This window comes from Spermophilus citellus, assembly GCF_964194105.1.
Source record: "Spermophilus citellus genome assembly, chromosome: 15".
NCBI lineage: Eukaryota > Metazoa > Chordata > Mammalia > Rodentia > Sciuridae > Spermophilus > Spermophilus citellus.
Genome location: NC_138195.1, coordinates 62579131 through 62596432, shown reverse-complemented (window position 1 = coordinate 62596432; position 17302 = coordinate 62579131). Strand labels below are relative to the sequence as shown.

At 39.3% G+C, this 17302-nt stretch overlaps 1 protein-coding gene and 1 long non-coding RNA gene across 9 annotated transcripts in view; one reads left to right on the top strand and one right to left on the bottom strand.

Annotated features, from left to right (window-relative positions):
- Positions 1-17302, top strand: part of CPEB3 (cytoplasmic polyadenylation element binding protein 3) — a 188704-nt gene that overhangs the window by 27197 nt on the left and 144205 nt on the right. For 4 of the 8 annotated variants that reach the window (XM_081268702.1, XM_081268701.1, XM_081268700.1 and 1 more), the window contains exon 2: positions 7801-8813. In XM_081268702.1, the coding sequence (XP_081124828.1) occupies positions 7812-8813 (1002 nt within the window). In that variant the 5' untranslated portion in view covers positions 7801-7811. Of the gene's footprint in view, positions 1-4933; positions 5078-6936; positions 7086-7480; positions 7595-7800; positions 8814-17302 lie in introns of those variants that run through there. The other 4 variants (XM_081268697.1, XM_081268699.1, XM_081268698.1 and 1 more) reach the window with 4 other exon arrangements.
- LOC308634695 lies at positions 4887-7354 on the bottom strand. Its single transcript, XR_014019064.1, has 3 exons — positions 7097-7354; positions 6901-6990; positions 4887-5009 (listed from the first exon to the last, which is right to left on the bottom strand). It is a non-coding gene; the product is annotated as an uncharacterized lncRNA (long non-coding RNA).

The following is a 17302-nucleotide window of genomic DNA, read 5'->3' as shown; positions in this document are numbered from 1 at the left end:
CTTGGTGCAGTGGCCCATGCCTGTGATCATAGTTACTTGGGAAGCTGGGGCAGGAGGGGATAACAAGGAGGCCAGCCTGAGTAATTTAGCAAGACCCTGTCTTAAAAAAAAAATCTGGGGATGTGGCTTGGTGGTAGAGTGTTCCTGGGTTCAATCCCTAGTACTGCAAAATAAATAGGTTTAAAAAAATAGCAAGATGTGGTGACGTATGCCTGTAATCCCAGTTACTGGGGAGGTTGAGGCAGGAGAATCACAAGTTCTGGGCCAGCCTTACCAAATTAGTGAATCTGTCTCAAAACATCAATAGCAAACAACTTAGAGAATGTAGCTCAGTGGTAAAAGGCCATGGATTCAATGCTCAGTACCATGATACTGATGATGATGATAATGATAAAGCTAAATAAAATAAAGTCAGTTAGCAAAGAAGACAGAGGTGAGCCCCTGTGCAATCCCAAATGTAAGAAAACCAAGAAAGGACAACATGAAGGAGGCAAAGGAAAAGGAGTGTATTCAGAGAGTGTGGTCAGTTATATCAATGTTGCTACAAGGTCAAGAAAGACAAAACATCCATTGGACTTAGCTCAGAGTGCCACCTTGGAGAAGCAGTTTCTGAAGGGGTGTGGGGTGTGTGTTTTTATTAGATTATAAGTCTTGGATTGGAACAAAGTTCCCCATTCATTTAGTTTAATTAATGTTATTTCATTGTGATAATAAGATGATCTGCATACTACTGAATATCATAAAGGCCAAAATGTTTTTCTCTTTTATGTCACTCCCTTTCATATCCATTCTTACAACTGATGGAAGAATGTTCTTCTAAGTGAAGTATGATTTAATACTCAAACTTTGGTTGTTTTAGATAATAAAAAAATATATCTATTTATCCTTTTATGCATATCAGCAAGCATTTATGATAGCACACACCTGTATTCAAAGTGATTTGGGAGGATTGCTAGAGTTCAGGAGTTATAGGTCAGCTTGGGCAACATAATGAGCTCTTGCCTCAAAACAAAACACAACAAAACAAAAAGCATATATAGAGCAATCACCAACTACCTAGACTTATAAGCTCTGTGCTAAGGGTATAAGTAGGGAAGGAAGAAGGAGGAAGGAAGCCCAGAAAGATGTGTTTGGCCCATATATATATATTGGTGAGTTAACTCTGCAAATTATTTTACAAACTTTTTTTTTGTACTGGGGATTGAACTCGCAGGCACTCAACCACTGAGCCACATCCCCAGCCTATTTTGTATTTTATTTAGACTTAGGGTCTCACTGAGTTGTTTAGCATCTTGCTTTTGCTGAGGCTGGCTTTGAACTCGAGATCCTCCTGTCTCAGCCTCCTGAGCTGCTGTGATTACAGGCATGTGCCACTGTGCCTTGCAGACTTTAATCACTGCTCAAAAGGGTTTTATAATTAAGTTATGTGACCTGAAAACAATTTCAGAAAGTGAGCAGGCATGGCAACACATTCCTGTAATCCTAACAACTTGGGAGGTTGAGGCACGAGGATTGCAAGTTAAGGCTAGCATTGACAATTCATCGAGACCCTGTCTCAAAACAAAAATGGCTTGGCACATAGCTCAGTGGTAGAACACCCTTAGGTTCAGTCCCTGGTACCACACACATACACACACAAAATTTATTTTTTAGAAAGTTCCTCCTTCTTGGGTAGATAAAAATCAGGATTTCAGTAGAGAAGGGCTTTTGTCTTTGTTGAAGGTCCCTCCCTAATTTGTTTTCTTGGTTTGTATTCATACTTTGGTATATATGTTGGAATTATCTTCTTTCTTTTAATTTTAATTTTAAATTAGGGTGCTTATTTTAGGAAAGGAAGAACAGAGATTAGTTCATTTTCATATACAATAAAAACTTCATTAAGTATGGGCAGTGCTAATTATTTATCATTTATCAAGGGTCAGGACCAAAGCTTATCTTTCTCTATTGCATGCATTATTAGACCAGCACTTGGGTTCAGGTGGATTAATAGAGGTTCAAGTAAACCATTTCAAGCACATCTGAATAACTTACAAATTTCTGCTTTACTGATACAGTATTGACATATTAATTTCAAATAATTTTAAAAACATGTTTCTTAAAGTTAGGATTTTATGAGGATACTTTTTTTTCTTTATGTTGAGAACTTGTAAATGTACTAGAAATTTGATAGGCTAGCAGAGTCTTCAGAAATAAGATTAACCTTGAGTTGATTCTCCAAGACTCTGGAATGCAAGGTGAGTCCAACACCTTGTCAAAAGTGAGGATGGGAAAGGGGGCTGGGGTTGTATCTCAGCGATAGAGCGCTCCCCTAGCACATGCGGGGCCCTGGTTTCAATCCTCAGCATCACATAATAAATAAATAAATAAATAAATAAGTAAAATAAAGATATTGTGTCCAACTACAATTGAAAAATAAATATTAAAAAAAAGTGAGGATCCCCCTCTCCCCGCTGGTAATTGAACCCAGGGCATTGTTCTACCACTGAACTACACCACCAGCTCTTTTAATTTATTTTTAAAAATTTGAGACAGGGTCTTGCTAAATTGCTGAGGCCTGTGATCATCCTCCCTCAGCCTGTGGGATCACTGGGATTCTAGGTGTCACCTCTGTTCCCTGTTACAAGTGAGGAGGGGATGTCTTTCCTTCCTTCCTTCCTCCTTTCCCCTCCCTCCCTTCCCCCCTCCCTCCCTTCCCCCCTCCCTTCCCCCCCCTCCCTTCCTTCCTCCCTCCCTCCCTTCCTTCTTCCTTCTTCCTCCCTCCCTCCCTCCCTCCCTCCCTTCCTTCTTCCTTCTTCCTTCTTCCTCCCTCCCTCCCTCCCTCCCTCCCTTCCTTCTTCCTTCTTCCTTCTTCCTCCTTCCTCCTCCCTCCTTCCTCATGGTGGTGGAGGGGATTGAACCCAGGGGCATTTTACCACTGAGCTACATCTCAGCCCTTTTATTTGAGACAGGGTTCTGGCAGAATTGTTGGAGGTCTCATTAAGTTGCTGACATTGGCATTGTGAGCCTCCTATCTCAGCCTTCCCAATCTCTGGGATTACAGGCATGTGCCACATACATTTACAGGTGACACTTCTTTAGGAAGACAGAGGAAGAGAAAAAAAAAAGGGAAATATAAGCTTATAAATTATGGTCACAGCAGTAATAAGTGTTTAGTTATTTTACACAGAGCTTTTGGCACATTCATTCAGAATGATTCTTCTTTGATTTGTTAGGTTCCCCCCCTCCCGCCCCCCCCACAGTGATAGAGTGGAACAGTATACTTACTGGCCTGTAATCCTAGCAGCTCAGGAGGCTGAGACGGTAGAATCACAAGTTTGAGGACACCCTCAGCAATTTAACAAATCCCTAAGTGCCTTAGTGAAACCCTGTCTCCAAATAATAAATAAATAAATAAATAAATAAATAAATAAATAAATAAATAAATAAATAAATAAATAAAAGATTGGGGGGATCAACACACCAAGACCCTGAATACAGGTGCCAAGGTGACCCAGGTGCAGGAAGCTGCTGGGACCAGTGGCAGGGTTTAGGGCAGGAATGAAATAGTTATGTGCCAAGGCCTTTATCTCATTTAATTTCTTCAAGCAATGCTTGAAAGTAATATTTTGCCCCATTTTACAGATGAAGAAACCAAGGCATGTATCGCTCAAGAGGTGATTAGGTGATTTTCCGAAGGTCACATAGCTGGGAAGCAAAAAAAAAAAAACTGGAATTTTTTTTTTTTTTTAAAAAGGTCTTAGGCTGTAGCTCAGTGGTAAAGCACCCCTGGGTTCAGTTCCCAGTACCAAAACAAACAAACAGGAAAGAAAAATATTAGAGGCAAAGACTACTAAATGGGGCAAATTAGTGGTCTGTGGTAATACTTTAGTTCTAATTGGTGAAGAAGGAAAATAAAAAATTAAGACAGTTAAAATGATGTTTAACATTTTCAGCTCCATGTTCAATCAGCATAGTCATCAGCTGACATTTACTCTGAACCCCTTGGGTGAATGGCACTAAACCAGATTCCACAAGAAATATTATCTTCTGCCTATATGAGCAAATCAGCTGTTGAACTATTGCTCTTATAAGCTATAGATTATAACAATTGATGTTAATATATTGTGAGATTTCAGCCTTAGAATCATGAGGTTAAAATACAAAAAAATACCAAAAATTTTTAACAGAAACTACCTACTTTTTGTACTGAATAAAGAAGTCACTATCCTATGAAGTGAAATACTTACTAATCATGCCAAGTTATTAATATTTCAACAAATATTATTTTAGTATGAAACTGTTGAATTTTATTTGATTAATCATTGTATGAATAATGCAAGGTAAGCTTTCATTTTGACAAGTAAAAATAAGGAGGTGAGTTGATTTAGAGCACATTATGTAAAATCTTAAAATAAGTGGTGCCTGCCTTGAAAATTCAAAAGAAATTTTGGTGGATGTCAAAAATTTGTTATTAAAACCTATTTTTACCTGACCTCTGAGGTTAATATCACATTTTGTATTAAGATGCTTTTCATTCTATATTAAAAAATGTTTCCTTTAAATATGATTAGATTTTAAGTATTCACCATTCCCCATCCCCCACACCCTTGTTTATTCCTCCTCACCCCAATCTCTTTTACTCTGGTAGGGTGCCTATTGCTGGCTACCCAGTCATTAATATTCTAATACCATTTAAGGTAGCTCTGCCGGGTATATTTATTTTGAATCCTACAATCCAGTTTCTCTTTTAACCTGGCTTCCTAAATCAAGTTGATAAACCAGTTTATTTTTCTTCCTCTTCATTTCAACAACTCATGATTTAGATTGGCTAGGAGGATATATGTAATCCCGGAACAACCTCTTTCCCTTGCAATCTGTATTTTAGAGGCTTCCTCCTTTCCTGGCTGAACGTGCTGAAGTCAGGCAGAGTACCTTGTGAAGGACTTCAGCCCCCACAGTTCCCTGTGTGCGCATGCCCTCTCTTCTTACAGTTGTCAAAGTGCTTTTGCCAGAGCGGTCACATAATCAACCTGAAAGAAGAAAATAAATACCGTATACTTTAAAATTTTATCGATCCTTAAAAACTGGACACTCAAAGGTAACTGCTACTACAAATTTGTTACTTGAAATTGGGTTAATGCATGTAAAAGCCGATCTATTGTGTGTGTGGTGGGGGAGGGGAAGGAGGTATCTATTTCTCAGACTTTGCTGTAAATAAGCAAAATAAACTCCAAATCAAACAAACTATACAGGCAGTTATTGAGAGACATTGCATGTTAACTTTGTAAATTTCATCTTAATCTACCTTTTGTTTAAAGGGTCTTATTTATTAAAGGTGGGTCTTGACCTTGACAGTGTGAATTTATGCAGAAAGTGAAATTTTTATCTTTAAGGAGTATTGAGAAATGTGTTCCTGGTATAACATTTCAAAAATTCAATGAATATATTAATATTAATTACAGCCATTATGAAATATTTTTATTCCAGTTTACTTCTTTGCCTTTTTTTGCTATAATACAGCATTAATTTTTTCATCGATAGCATGTAGTTTAAACTGAAGGTATTAACAAAAAGCATTGGATCCAGAAAAGCTGGATGATATTGAAACTATAATCAATGTGTATTTCAGCCATATGATGATATGGCTATTATAAAGGCAGTTCAAAAGCTCACTGGAAGCAGCTCAAAAACCAGAATTATAATGATTTACTGCAGCATTGTTTAAACCAAGTATGAAAATGTCTCCTTCTATGACCATCTTCTTTGGCAGTGATAGAACTTTGTGCTGTCTGAATCTAAGGTTCACTTGCCTCTTTGTGTTGTATTTTACAATACTGATCAAAACCATTATTTTAGATCAAGAGAAGTGAGGAACATAAAAGCAATTTTAAGTAGGTTTTATTGGTATTATCTGGCAAAATGTGATGTATGGTATATTGATTGGGATTCTTTTTAGGGGAAGGGGAGAAGCAGGGATTTAGAAGTAGAAAGAAGAATCAGGTGGCTGTGAAGCATTTGCTTTTGCCCACTTTTTTGTGTATGAAACTTTGACATGAAATACCAATTAAGCATTTTTGATGTCTTTAATAAAATAGTGGAGCTACTTTTAATGTAATTTCTCAGTTGGACATCTTTTACTTAATAGTTGAGTAATAATATCTCCATTTTATAGTAGGATATCCAAAGGCAGCTTCTATGTGTATCAAAATGCCCTTTTACAAATGTCCTAAGAAAGATGTTCTCCAGTACATGTTAATTAAGTAACTATATTAAATATATTAATAACTTTGTTGCAATTGTACCGAATCATCATAAAATAATGATATGTTTGGTCATATGCTCGTTTAACATTTCAAAATATTTGTTTGCACAGTCTCATCCCTGTAATATTTGTATATTTAAAGTAATTAACATTCAAGGAACAAGCTAACTCAATGGTAACTACATGTATGGAAATCTCTTGGTTTTGAGCAATTACTATTTTCATCCTTGAATAAAAAAACAGGCTGTATGATAGAGGTGAATATAATTCTATGCGAAATGGAAAATACCATACACTCCTTATATGGCTAAATGAAGCAGCGGTGGCAATGCACTATAATTACAATGTATGAGAATTTGGGACTTTGTACTCCTCTATTTTTAACACTTTTGCTAGCATATGGTAATTCAGGGTCATCAAACCATAGTCTTCCACTGCTAATACTAGAGATAAGAGAATAGATTCTAAATTTGCCAATCTTGTGACCAAGGAGGCAGCAGGAGGATTCAAAAATGAAATCTAGCAACCCAGAATTATCTTGACTGTCTACTTAAATCTCAGACGGATTTTTAAAGCCCCGCCCCCAGTCCATCTCACAGTCGCCCTCCCTCCCCACCTCCCCCCGCCCCCCCCCCATGCTCTCTCCCTCTCTCTCTGACCTCAAATCCAACTAGAAGCATTTCTCCACTCTGCAGAGAAATTCTCAGGCTCCTGTTGAGACCTGAAGCACTGAGAAGCCAGGAAATCCTCTTGTGCGGCAGAATTGGAAACAAGAAAATTGGAGATTAAGCAGAAAAACCATAATCCTTAGAGTAACAAGAAGCAAGCACTTCCAAACGTTTCAGTAGGTTTCACCTTTTTAAAAGCGGTGATATAATATATATGTGTGTATATATATTATTTTTATAAAATGTCTCCCAACAAAATGGAGTAGCTGCAGAGAATGATTGTGCAGCTGAGTCCTTCTAACAAATGCCAAGGATTTCCTCCCTCGTGCTGGTTCGCTGTAGCTAAATGAAACAATTATCGAGGCAAGAAAGCAGTTTGTTAATCAAGAGGTTTAAGACGGCCGTTTTCTTTAAAGTGCTCGAGCTGAGGAAGGGGGAAGAAAGGGTCGTGTGTGTGGTTGTCTTTTTAACCTTGCTGAAGGACGCAGCAGTATTTATTGACGTATGCAAATAACTGGGGGAGGGTGGTGCTTGGGAAAAAACAGGAACCAGAATCAGTTTCTTATTGCAGGGTGAACGCTCTGAGTTCCGGTAAAGGGAAAAGAGACGTGGCGAAATTGCTGTCTTTCTGTCTTATAAGCACATCTCTCACTAATACAGAAAAGGAACCAAGACATCAGAAAGGGTGAAGACGCTCTCACAGTATTTTTAGAGACCTTGCTTGTGTTCCCTCTCCCCAGCCCGACCTGTTAAATGGGAGATTATGGATTTGCTTGCAATTGGCTAATAGCGGTGGCACTGGATTTTCGCAAGTAAAACACCGCCCGCTTTAGCGAGGGGCATTAAGGATCACTTTGACAATAACGCATCTCTCTTTTTTTCCCGTTTCAGCTGCGCAAACCATGCAGGATGATTTACTGATGGACAAAAGCAAAACCCAGCCCCAGCCCCAGCAGCAGCGGCAGCAGCAGCAGCAGCCCCAGCCCGAGCCCAGCGTAGCCGAAGCCCCGTCCACGCCCCTCTCCTCAGAGACCCCCAAACCGGAGGACAGTAGCGCAGTGCCGGCCCTTAGCCCCGCCGCGGCCCCGCCGGCCCCCAACGGCCCGGACAAGATGCAGATGGAATCGCCGCTCCTGCCGGGCTTGAGTTTCCATCAGCCCCCACAGCAGCCGCCGCCGCCGCCGCAGGAGCCCACCGCGCCGGGCGCGTCGCTGTCGCCGTCGTTCGGCAGCACCTGGTCCACCGGCACCACGAACGCGGTGGAGGACAGCTTCTTCCAGGGGATCACCCCAGTCAACGGGACCATGCTCTTCCAGAACTTCCCGCACCACGTCAACCCAGTCTTCGGAGGCACTTTCTCCCCGCAGATCGGCCTGGCGCAGACCCAGCACCACCAGCAGCCGCCGCCGCCAGCACCGCAGCCAGCGCAGCCGGCGCAGCCACCCCAGGCGCAGCCCCCGCAGCAGCGCCGGTCGCCAGCCAGCCCTAGCCAGGCGCCCTACGCGCAGAGAAGCGCTGCCGGGGCTTACGGCCACCAGCCCATCATGACCAGCAAGCCGTCTTCGTCTTCTGCCGCTGCGGCCGCAGCGGCGGCCGCAGCGGCCTCGTCGGCCTCATCCAGCTGGAACACGCACCAAAGCGTGAACGCCGCCTGGAGCGCACCGTCCAACCCGTGGGGTGGCCTGCAGGCAGGCCGGGACCCTCGGCGAGCGGTTGGCGTAGGCGTGGGCGTGGGCGTAGGGGTACCCTCCCCACTAAACCCCATCTCGCCGCTCAAAAAACCCTTCTCCAGCAATGTGATCGCGCCTCCCAAGTTCCCTCGTGCGGCTCCGCTCACCTCCAAGTCCTGGATGGAGGATAACGCTTTCCGGACCGATAATGGTAACAATCTGTTACCATTTCAGGTAATGCTCGGGTGCACCTGCACCCGTTTTACCCCTACCTTTCTTCTTCTCCTTCTCTGCCTTTTAGTCGCCCCACCCGTTTTTACTTAAAAAGGGCAGCAATGTCCAGCTCCCCGCAAAGCCTCCTATTAACTGGGGCTGTTCTACTCCCCAGGGGCGGGGATTGGGGGAGATGAGGTGGAGGGAACATTGTGTCTGCTCCGGGAATTGTGTATGTGCCTGTTGGAGTAGAAAAGAACCTTTTTCTTTTAGTTTATTTTCTCTTTCACTGTGATTATGCTTCTCATTTGACCTCCTTTGACAAAGCTGCAAGTGTATGGCAAGGTGCCGGCATAGTCCCAGGATGAGTAGGCTGAGATTCCCATCATTTTAAGTGGCTACACATTTCAGGTTATGCAATCTAGGCTCAGGGTGCTGCCTGAAAACCATCCACACCCAACCCACTCTGGCCTTACTCTTAAAGAGGTTAACAACTCTTTAGTGGTGCTATTTCAGATAGTTGCATATGCTCAATTAAACTAATGTGAACACATGTGTTTATGTCTCACTGTGGTGTGGGAATCATTAATAACAATCGGCATATTTCCCCTGCCGGGAAAATTATGAGTGTGAGATTCCAATAAACACCCAGAACTATATCCAGACTGAGGTGGAAGAGTGTAAATTCTAGGGACAAATATTTGCATGTTACCTAGAAGGATTTAGAATTTTTTTCCTTTGCAAAGGAGACAATAGGACACGACCTTCAGAGCCATATTGCAATGGAGTCTATTTGCTAGCTAGCACTGAAATATTTAAAGCTGCAGTGTCCTTCACCAGTTGGGTTATTTAAGAAGACAATGCAGATCAATTACACTATTTGAAACAGCAAAGTGAAAGTCTTGCAATTTTAATGAAAAATGAGTCTTGTATCTTGATATTAAATGCTAATGAAAAAATCTAGGAAGTGCTCCAGACAAAAAGGTTGAATGGAGAGTGTCCTTATTTCTGTTCTTGCTTCTGATCCAGTTCACAGCCACAGCAGTTGGCAGTATCCTGGACATCTTGGGTCAGAAAGGGGTAGTGAGGGGGAAGATGTGTGTTCACTGGGGGCATATGCTCTCAGACACTTACCCTTCACTTATGAATTGATTTGTTTGTAGACTTTTAAGCTCAGTTTTAAAAGAAAGAGAAATGGAGCTAGGATCAGATTGGGCCCAATTTCAGTGGTCAGAGAAATGAAATGGAAATCCTTTGACCCATGCTGAAAGATGACAGAACTGACAATTTGACAGAAATGAGGTGTTATGTACTCTTCATTTTGTTGCTCTTTACATTTCAGATGTTTAGGGTGGGTCCCATTCATGAAGGAGGAGATAGGATTATTGATTACACCCCTCTCTAGGCTAAAGCAAGGATTTTTCTTGGAATTTCAAGGAAGTCCATGAAACCTCTATGTTGTGTAAAGGAGAGTTTCTAATGGAAGAGGATCTTACCAAATTTTCACAGGGATCTTTCCAGAGTGGGGGTTTTTAATATTAAGGTATATTTCTTTCCATCATTCTGAAGTTGGACTATTTTAATAAAATGAAGAGACACTGCAAGATATGATTAGTTTGGTAAACAGAGGAAAGGAGGAATCTGCTTTCTAGAATTTATGTTTTCTTTTGGGGGGGGAGTATGGCAGGGGAGGCTGTATTTGGTAGGCAGAGCCAACTGATTTTAACAATTACTCTTTTTATTCTCATGCTCTCTACCCAAGTTCAGTCTCAGAGGATAATCTGAATACAGTTTCTTTTCCTTTTTTTTTTTTTTTTTGTTGTTGTTGTTTAAGATGGAATCTTGTTATGTTGCCCAAACTGGTCTTGAACACGAGGACTCAAACAGTCTCCCTGTCTCAGCCTTCCCAGTAGCTGGTATCGTGTGGCTGGCTATTGAATATAATCAATTTTGTATTATCTCCTGAAAAGGGGATTGGGAAGAAATTAAATCCACAAAATATCACCAAACCTGATCTTGACTAGTAGTATGGGCATTTCCAATTGTTTCTCAGCAAACCATTTACCAGTGATGCTAGTAAGAGCCAAATGCACTGGATTGAGTTTCTGTCTTGTCTCTTCATCTCTGATGGTACTATTGGCTAGGCAAAAATGGTCAAAAGATTTGTAAGAATGATTTGAGTGAAAATTGAGCAGTATTTAATTGGTCTCAGGAAGAATTACATGCACTGTATGTCACATTTTGGTTTCTTACTTAAAATGGAACTTTAAGGTTTTGAAGCAATATTAGAACCAGAGGATCTGGGCTTGGTGGCACATGCTGATATCCCAGCTATCAGGAAGGCTAAGGCAAGAAGGTGGTCTGAGCCCAGGATTTCTGAGCCAGCCTGGGAGTATATTAAGAACTTATCTCTTAAAAAAAAATAATGGGATGGGGTATAGTTCAGTGGTAGAATGCTTGCCTAGCATATGTAAGACCTTGGGTTCAATCTTCAGCACCATACAAAAATACAAAATAGTAAAATAAAAAGAAGCAGATAAATAGTTGTGCTTTGGATTAGAATTTTATCAGAGTTGGTTTGTGTCAATAACTATAGTCAAGTATGTTAAAAAAATAAAATCTAGTATCTTACATGCAGAATGTTATGTGTTTGTGCATTTATTTGAATCATTTTTCTAGGGCTGGGGTGTAGCTTAGTGATAGAGTTTAGCATGCAAAAGGCCCTAGGTTCAATTTCAGCATATAGACTCCAAATGATTTTTTTAAAATAGTGAGAAATATCTTAAATATTTCTGATGACTTTTTTTTTTTTTTTGGTACTGGGTATTGAACCTATAGGCACATGACCTGAGCCACATCACCAGTCCTTGTTATTTTTTTATTTTGAGATGGAGTCTTGCTAAGTTGCCTAGGGCCTCATTAAATTGCTGAGGCTGTCTTTGAACTTGCAATTCTCCTGCCTCAGCCCTCCTGAGCCTCTGGGATTATAGTTATGCACTACCACGCCTGATGACTTTTTGAAAATTCATTATTTTGGCAAATATGATTTTTTTCTTTAAATTGAAGAGTTTATTTCATAGTATACCAACTTTTTATACACACACACATCTATATAAAATTTTAAAAATATTTATTTATCTGGTTTGGGGACAGAACCCAAGGGTGCTTTACCACTGAGCTACATCTCCAGCTCTTTTATTTTTTTGAGACAGGGTCTTGCTAAGTTGCTGATGCTGTCCTCGAACTTGTGGCCCTCTTGCCTCAGCCTCCTGAGTTCCTGGGATTAACAGGTGTGTGTTACCATGCCTGATTTAGTTTTATTTCTTATTTAGCATACTCTTTTGAGCTAAAAAAAGATTTTAAACAGTGATCTAATCTGAAGTATCTTACTATATTTTTTTAAGTCCATGCCTTACTCCAGTGCTTCTTCATTTTCTTTTTGCTATTTTCTACCAACACAGTAGATTGGAGTTTCACATAAGTGGTTTATATCATATTTTACTTTCTTATTCTAATGAAGTTGATTGGTTTCCCCAGGTTGGAATAACTACTTCCTTAGTGATTACTTATATCTAAAAACTACCTCATTTTTATAAATAAGGAAACTGAGGTCCCAAGAGGTAGAGTGACTTGGAACTCTAACTTTGTTATTCTGTGCCCTTAACTTCCCTGTAGTACCAGTGTTGTCAGGTAAAATTTTTACTTTTTAATCAGGTTCTCTTTGGACTGTACTCAAAGGAATTTAGTGATAGATGTATCAGGCTGATTCCTCCTGGTGATGTACGAGTTGCCAAGGCTGGCCATGAACTTGCAATCCTCCACTTCTGCCTCCTGAGTAGCTGGGATTATAGGCATGTACCACTTCACTTGACTGTTCTCCTTTTTTAAAAACTATATATCCTGGAAGTAATATAAATTGTCTAGTTTTTGCTTGCCTTTGAATAAGGATAGTATGACCTAGTTTTAAAACTGAAGACTTTTCTCTAATTGGTTTCTGAACTACTGCTCTAATGCAGAACCACTTAAGGTCCAACAAACCTCATAAACTGTTTCAGAACTTATTATGACATTGTTGATATGAGTGGCAGCAGAGCCACATTATCTATATTCTACTTAAAAGAGGGTTGGTTGAGGGGCTGGGGCTGTAGCTCAGTGGCAGAGTACTTGCCTAGCATGCATGAGGCACTGGGTTCGATCCTCAGTACCACATAAAAATAAACAAAATAAAGGCATTCTGTCCAACTACAAAGAAATTTTTTTTTAAATGGGGTTGGTGGGGCTGTGGTTATAGCTCAATGGTAGAGTGCTTGCTAGCATGTTTGAGGCACCGGGTTCAATCCTCAGCACCACTTTAAAAAAAAAAAAATAAAGGTATATGTCCATTTACAAGTAAAAAAAATTTTTTTTACCATACGATTTATTTTTATTTTTTTTAGTCATACATGACAGCAGAATGTATTTTGACATATAATACATACATGGAATGTACATACATCAATCATATTGTCGATTCTATTCTGCTGCCCTTCCTATCCCCCCTACTCCTCTCCTCCTCTCCCATCCTTTCTCTCTATCCAATATAATGTGACACACTTTTTTTTCTTTTTCTCATCACAACATCATATATATATTCTGTATAACAATGAGGTTCTCCTTTCATCTTCTGTGCAACTCCCCTTCTCCCTCTTTTTCCCTCCCACCTCTCTTCCCTATTTAGTGGTAGTCTTCTTCTCATGCTCTTCCTCCCTATCCCATTTTGAGTCACCCCCCTTATATCAGAGAAGACATTTGGCATTTGTTTTTTAGGGATTGGCTAACTTCACTTAGCATAATCTGCTCTAATGCCATCCATTTGCCTGCAAATGCCATGATCTTGTTATTTTTTAGTTCTGAGTAATATTCCATTGTGTATAAATGCCACATTTTTAATCCATTCATCTATTGAAGGGCATCTAGGTTGGTTCCACATTCTAGCTATTGTGAATTGTGCTGCTATAAACATTGATGTGGCTGTGTCCCTGTAGTATGCTCTTTTTAGGTCTTTTGGGTATAGTCCGAGAAGGGGAATAGCTGGGTCAAATGGTGGTTTCATTTCCAGTTTTCCAAGGAATCTCCATACTGCTTTCCAAATTGGCTGCAACAATTTGCAGTCCTACCAGCAATGTATGAGTGTGCCTTCCCCGCTGCCCCCCCACATCCTCGCCAGCACTTATTGTTGTTTGACTTCATAATGGCTGCCATTCTTATTGGAGTGAGATGGTATCTTAGAGTAGTTTTAATTTGCATTTCTCTGATTGCTAGAGATGGTGAGCATTTTTTCATGTATTTGTTGATTGATTGTATATCCTCTTCTGAGAAGTTTCTGTTCAAGTCCTTGGCCCATTTGTTGATTGGGTTATTTGCTTTTTTGTTGTTTAACTTTTTGAGTTCTTTGTATACTCTAGAGATTAGAGCTCTATCTGATGTTTGAGGGGTAAAAATTTGTTACCAGGATGTAGGCTCCCTATTTACCTCACATATTATTTCTCTTGCTGAGAAAGAACTTTTTAGTTTGAATTCATCCCATTTGTTGATTTTTGGTTTTAACTCTTGTGCTATAGGTGTCTTATTAAGAAATTTGGGGCCTACCCCCTCATGATGAAGATTAGGGCCAACTTTATCTTCTATTAGATGCAGAGTCTCTGGTCTGATTCCTAGCTCCTTGATCCATTTTGGGTTGACTTTTGTGCATGGTAAGAGAAAGGGATTCAATTTCATTTTGTTGCATATGGATTTCCAGTTCTCCCAGCACCATTTGTTGAAGATGCTATCTTTCTCCATTGCATGGTTTTAGCACCTTTGTCTAATATAAGGTAGTTGTAATTTTGTGGATTTGTCTATGTGTCCTCTATTTTGTACCATTGGTCTACCAGCCTGTTTTGGTGCCAGTACCATGCTGTTTTTGTTACTATTGCCCTATAGTATAGTTTAAAATCTGGAATTGCGATACCACCAATTTCACTCTTCCTGCTTAGAATTACTTTAGCTCTTCTGGGTCTCTTGTTTTTCCAGATGAATTTCATGATTGCTTTTTTCTATTTCTGCAAGGAATGTCATTGGGATTTTGATGGGAATTGCATTGAATCTGTAAAGTGCTTTTGGTAATATGGCCATCTTAATAATATTAATTCTACCAATCCATGAGCAAGGTAAATCCTTCCATCTTCTAAGGTCTTCTTCTATTTCTTTCTTCAGGGTTCTGTAGTTTTCATTGTATAGCTCTTTCACCTCTTTTGTTAAGTTGATTCCCAGGTTTTATTTATTTATTTTTTTTGAGGATATTGTGAATGGAGTAGTTGTCCTCTTTTCCATTTCAGAGAATTTGTCACTTATATACAGGAATGTTTTTGATTTATTGGTATTGATTTTATATCCTGCCACTTTGCTGAATTCATTTACTAGTTCTAGAAGTTTCTTAGTTGAATTTTTTGGGTCTGCTAGGTATAGGATCATGTCATCAGCAAATAGGGCTAATTTAAGTTCTTCTTTTCCTATATTTATGACTTTAATTTCTTTCGTCTGTCTAATTGCTCTGGCTAGTGTTTCAAGAACTATGTTGAATAGAAGTGGTGAGAGAGAGCATCCCTGTCTTGTTCCAGATTTTAAAGGGAATGCCTTCAATTTTTCTCCATTTAGAATGATGCTGGCCTGAGGCTTAGCATAAATAGCTTTTACCATGTTGAGGTAATTTCCTGTTATCCCTAATTTTTCTAGAGTTTTGAACATAAAGGGATGCTGTATTTTGTCGAATGCTTTTTCAGCATCTATCAAGATGATCATATGGTTCTTATCTTTAAGTCTATAGATGTGAATTACGTTTATTGATTTCCATATATTGAACCAGCCTTGCATCCCAGGGATGAATCCCACTTCGTCATGATGCACGATCTTTTTGATATGTTTTTGTATCCAATTTGCCAAAATTTTATTGAGGATTTTTGCATCTAAATTCATTAGGGATATTGGTCTAAAGTTTTCTTTCTTTGAAGTGTCTTTATCTGATTTTGGAATAAAAAAATTTTTTTAAAAGAGAGTTGGTTAGGAAATATTAGGTTTTCTATGCTACTGAAAACATTAATATAATAATATAAACTGTTTACTTCCGAACTACATGTTGAAAGGTGGTTAGCTTTATATAAACTGTTCACAACCTCATGGCCTTACAGTTAGTTATATACAAGTATGCTTCAGAAATGTAATAATGTTAGATGTCCTCTGATAGGGACACAGTGTTTTACTTACATGACTTTCTTTGGTTAGCCTGTTTTGTTTACTTTCAAGGGTTGCACGAGTATTGGAACTAGTTGTCATCACTTAGGCGATTTTTTTGGTATTTGATCAGCAAGTATCAAAAGACTATGTGTTTTTGGCTGCAATATGGAAAATTTGATTAAGTCATGTGGATTTTAGAGAATTAGATGGTGGGAAGCATAGAGTAGTGAATGACCTATGAAACTCGGAATGAAGAAGACACTGGTCAAAGCCAGTGATTCTCTGTCACTGGTGATAAAGGGACAAGTCTCTTATATAGTGATTCTTCTTCCTTGTCTGCAAAAATGGAGAGAGAAAAAAAGCATGCCTACTTTCTAATTTGATTTATGAGAGAATGTAATAATGTTATGAAAATTAGATACTATTATAGGAATACTTTTATTACTCTTGGATGCTTGCCTGTTATACTTGTAGTCAGAGTTAGAATTTAATAGGAAGAATATCATTGATATCCAGTAGTTCAGAGTTAAATACTAGCCAATGGTATATGGAAGTGGGGAGGTAGCAGAGATACAGGAGTATAAAAAGGCACTTTGTATATTGCAGCTACCTATTTTAGACAATTAGTCATGGTGTTCTGAAGGCTAGGGTGTACAGACTTATGCTTAAAAAATAATATAGGTTTATAACTACTTGTTTCTGCTATGACTGACTCACCAATGCAAGCATGAGAGTTTTCCTGTTCTAAACATTTTAATTGGTGAAGAGGGAAATGCTTAAACTCTTAATTTCCTGACTGCTACAAGTGTTTAATTTTGGTAGTCCCAGAGATACTAAGGTTCTAATTTTTGAAACTCCTTACTACCACTTTCCAGGAGGCTTTTCCTGGCTCTCTCTAGGAGTGGATGTGTTGGTTAGAGATAGAATACAGGAAAGAACCCCAAGTTTGGAGCTGAGAATTGAGGTAATAAAGCCATGGACTCAAGGTGGTTTCCTGGGAATTTTGTTGTACTTGTAGTGGTAGCCAGACTCGCAAGGAGTTTTTCACAGGTGGTCCTAACAACCTTGTGGGTAGCTTGTTACGTTGGGAATCAAATGTCCTATTTTACCTGTTAGACTTTGGTTCTGCTACATTTAATTTTGACATATTTTAAGTATTGTTTATAGGTGCTAAGAAAACTTCTTAATGTGAAACCATTCTAATATTTGTCTTTTTATTCAACTTGAAATACAAAAGTACTAGTGAATTAAATACTTAG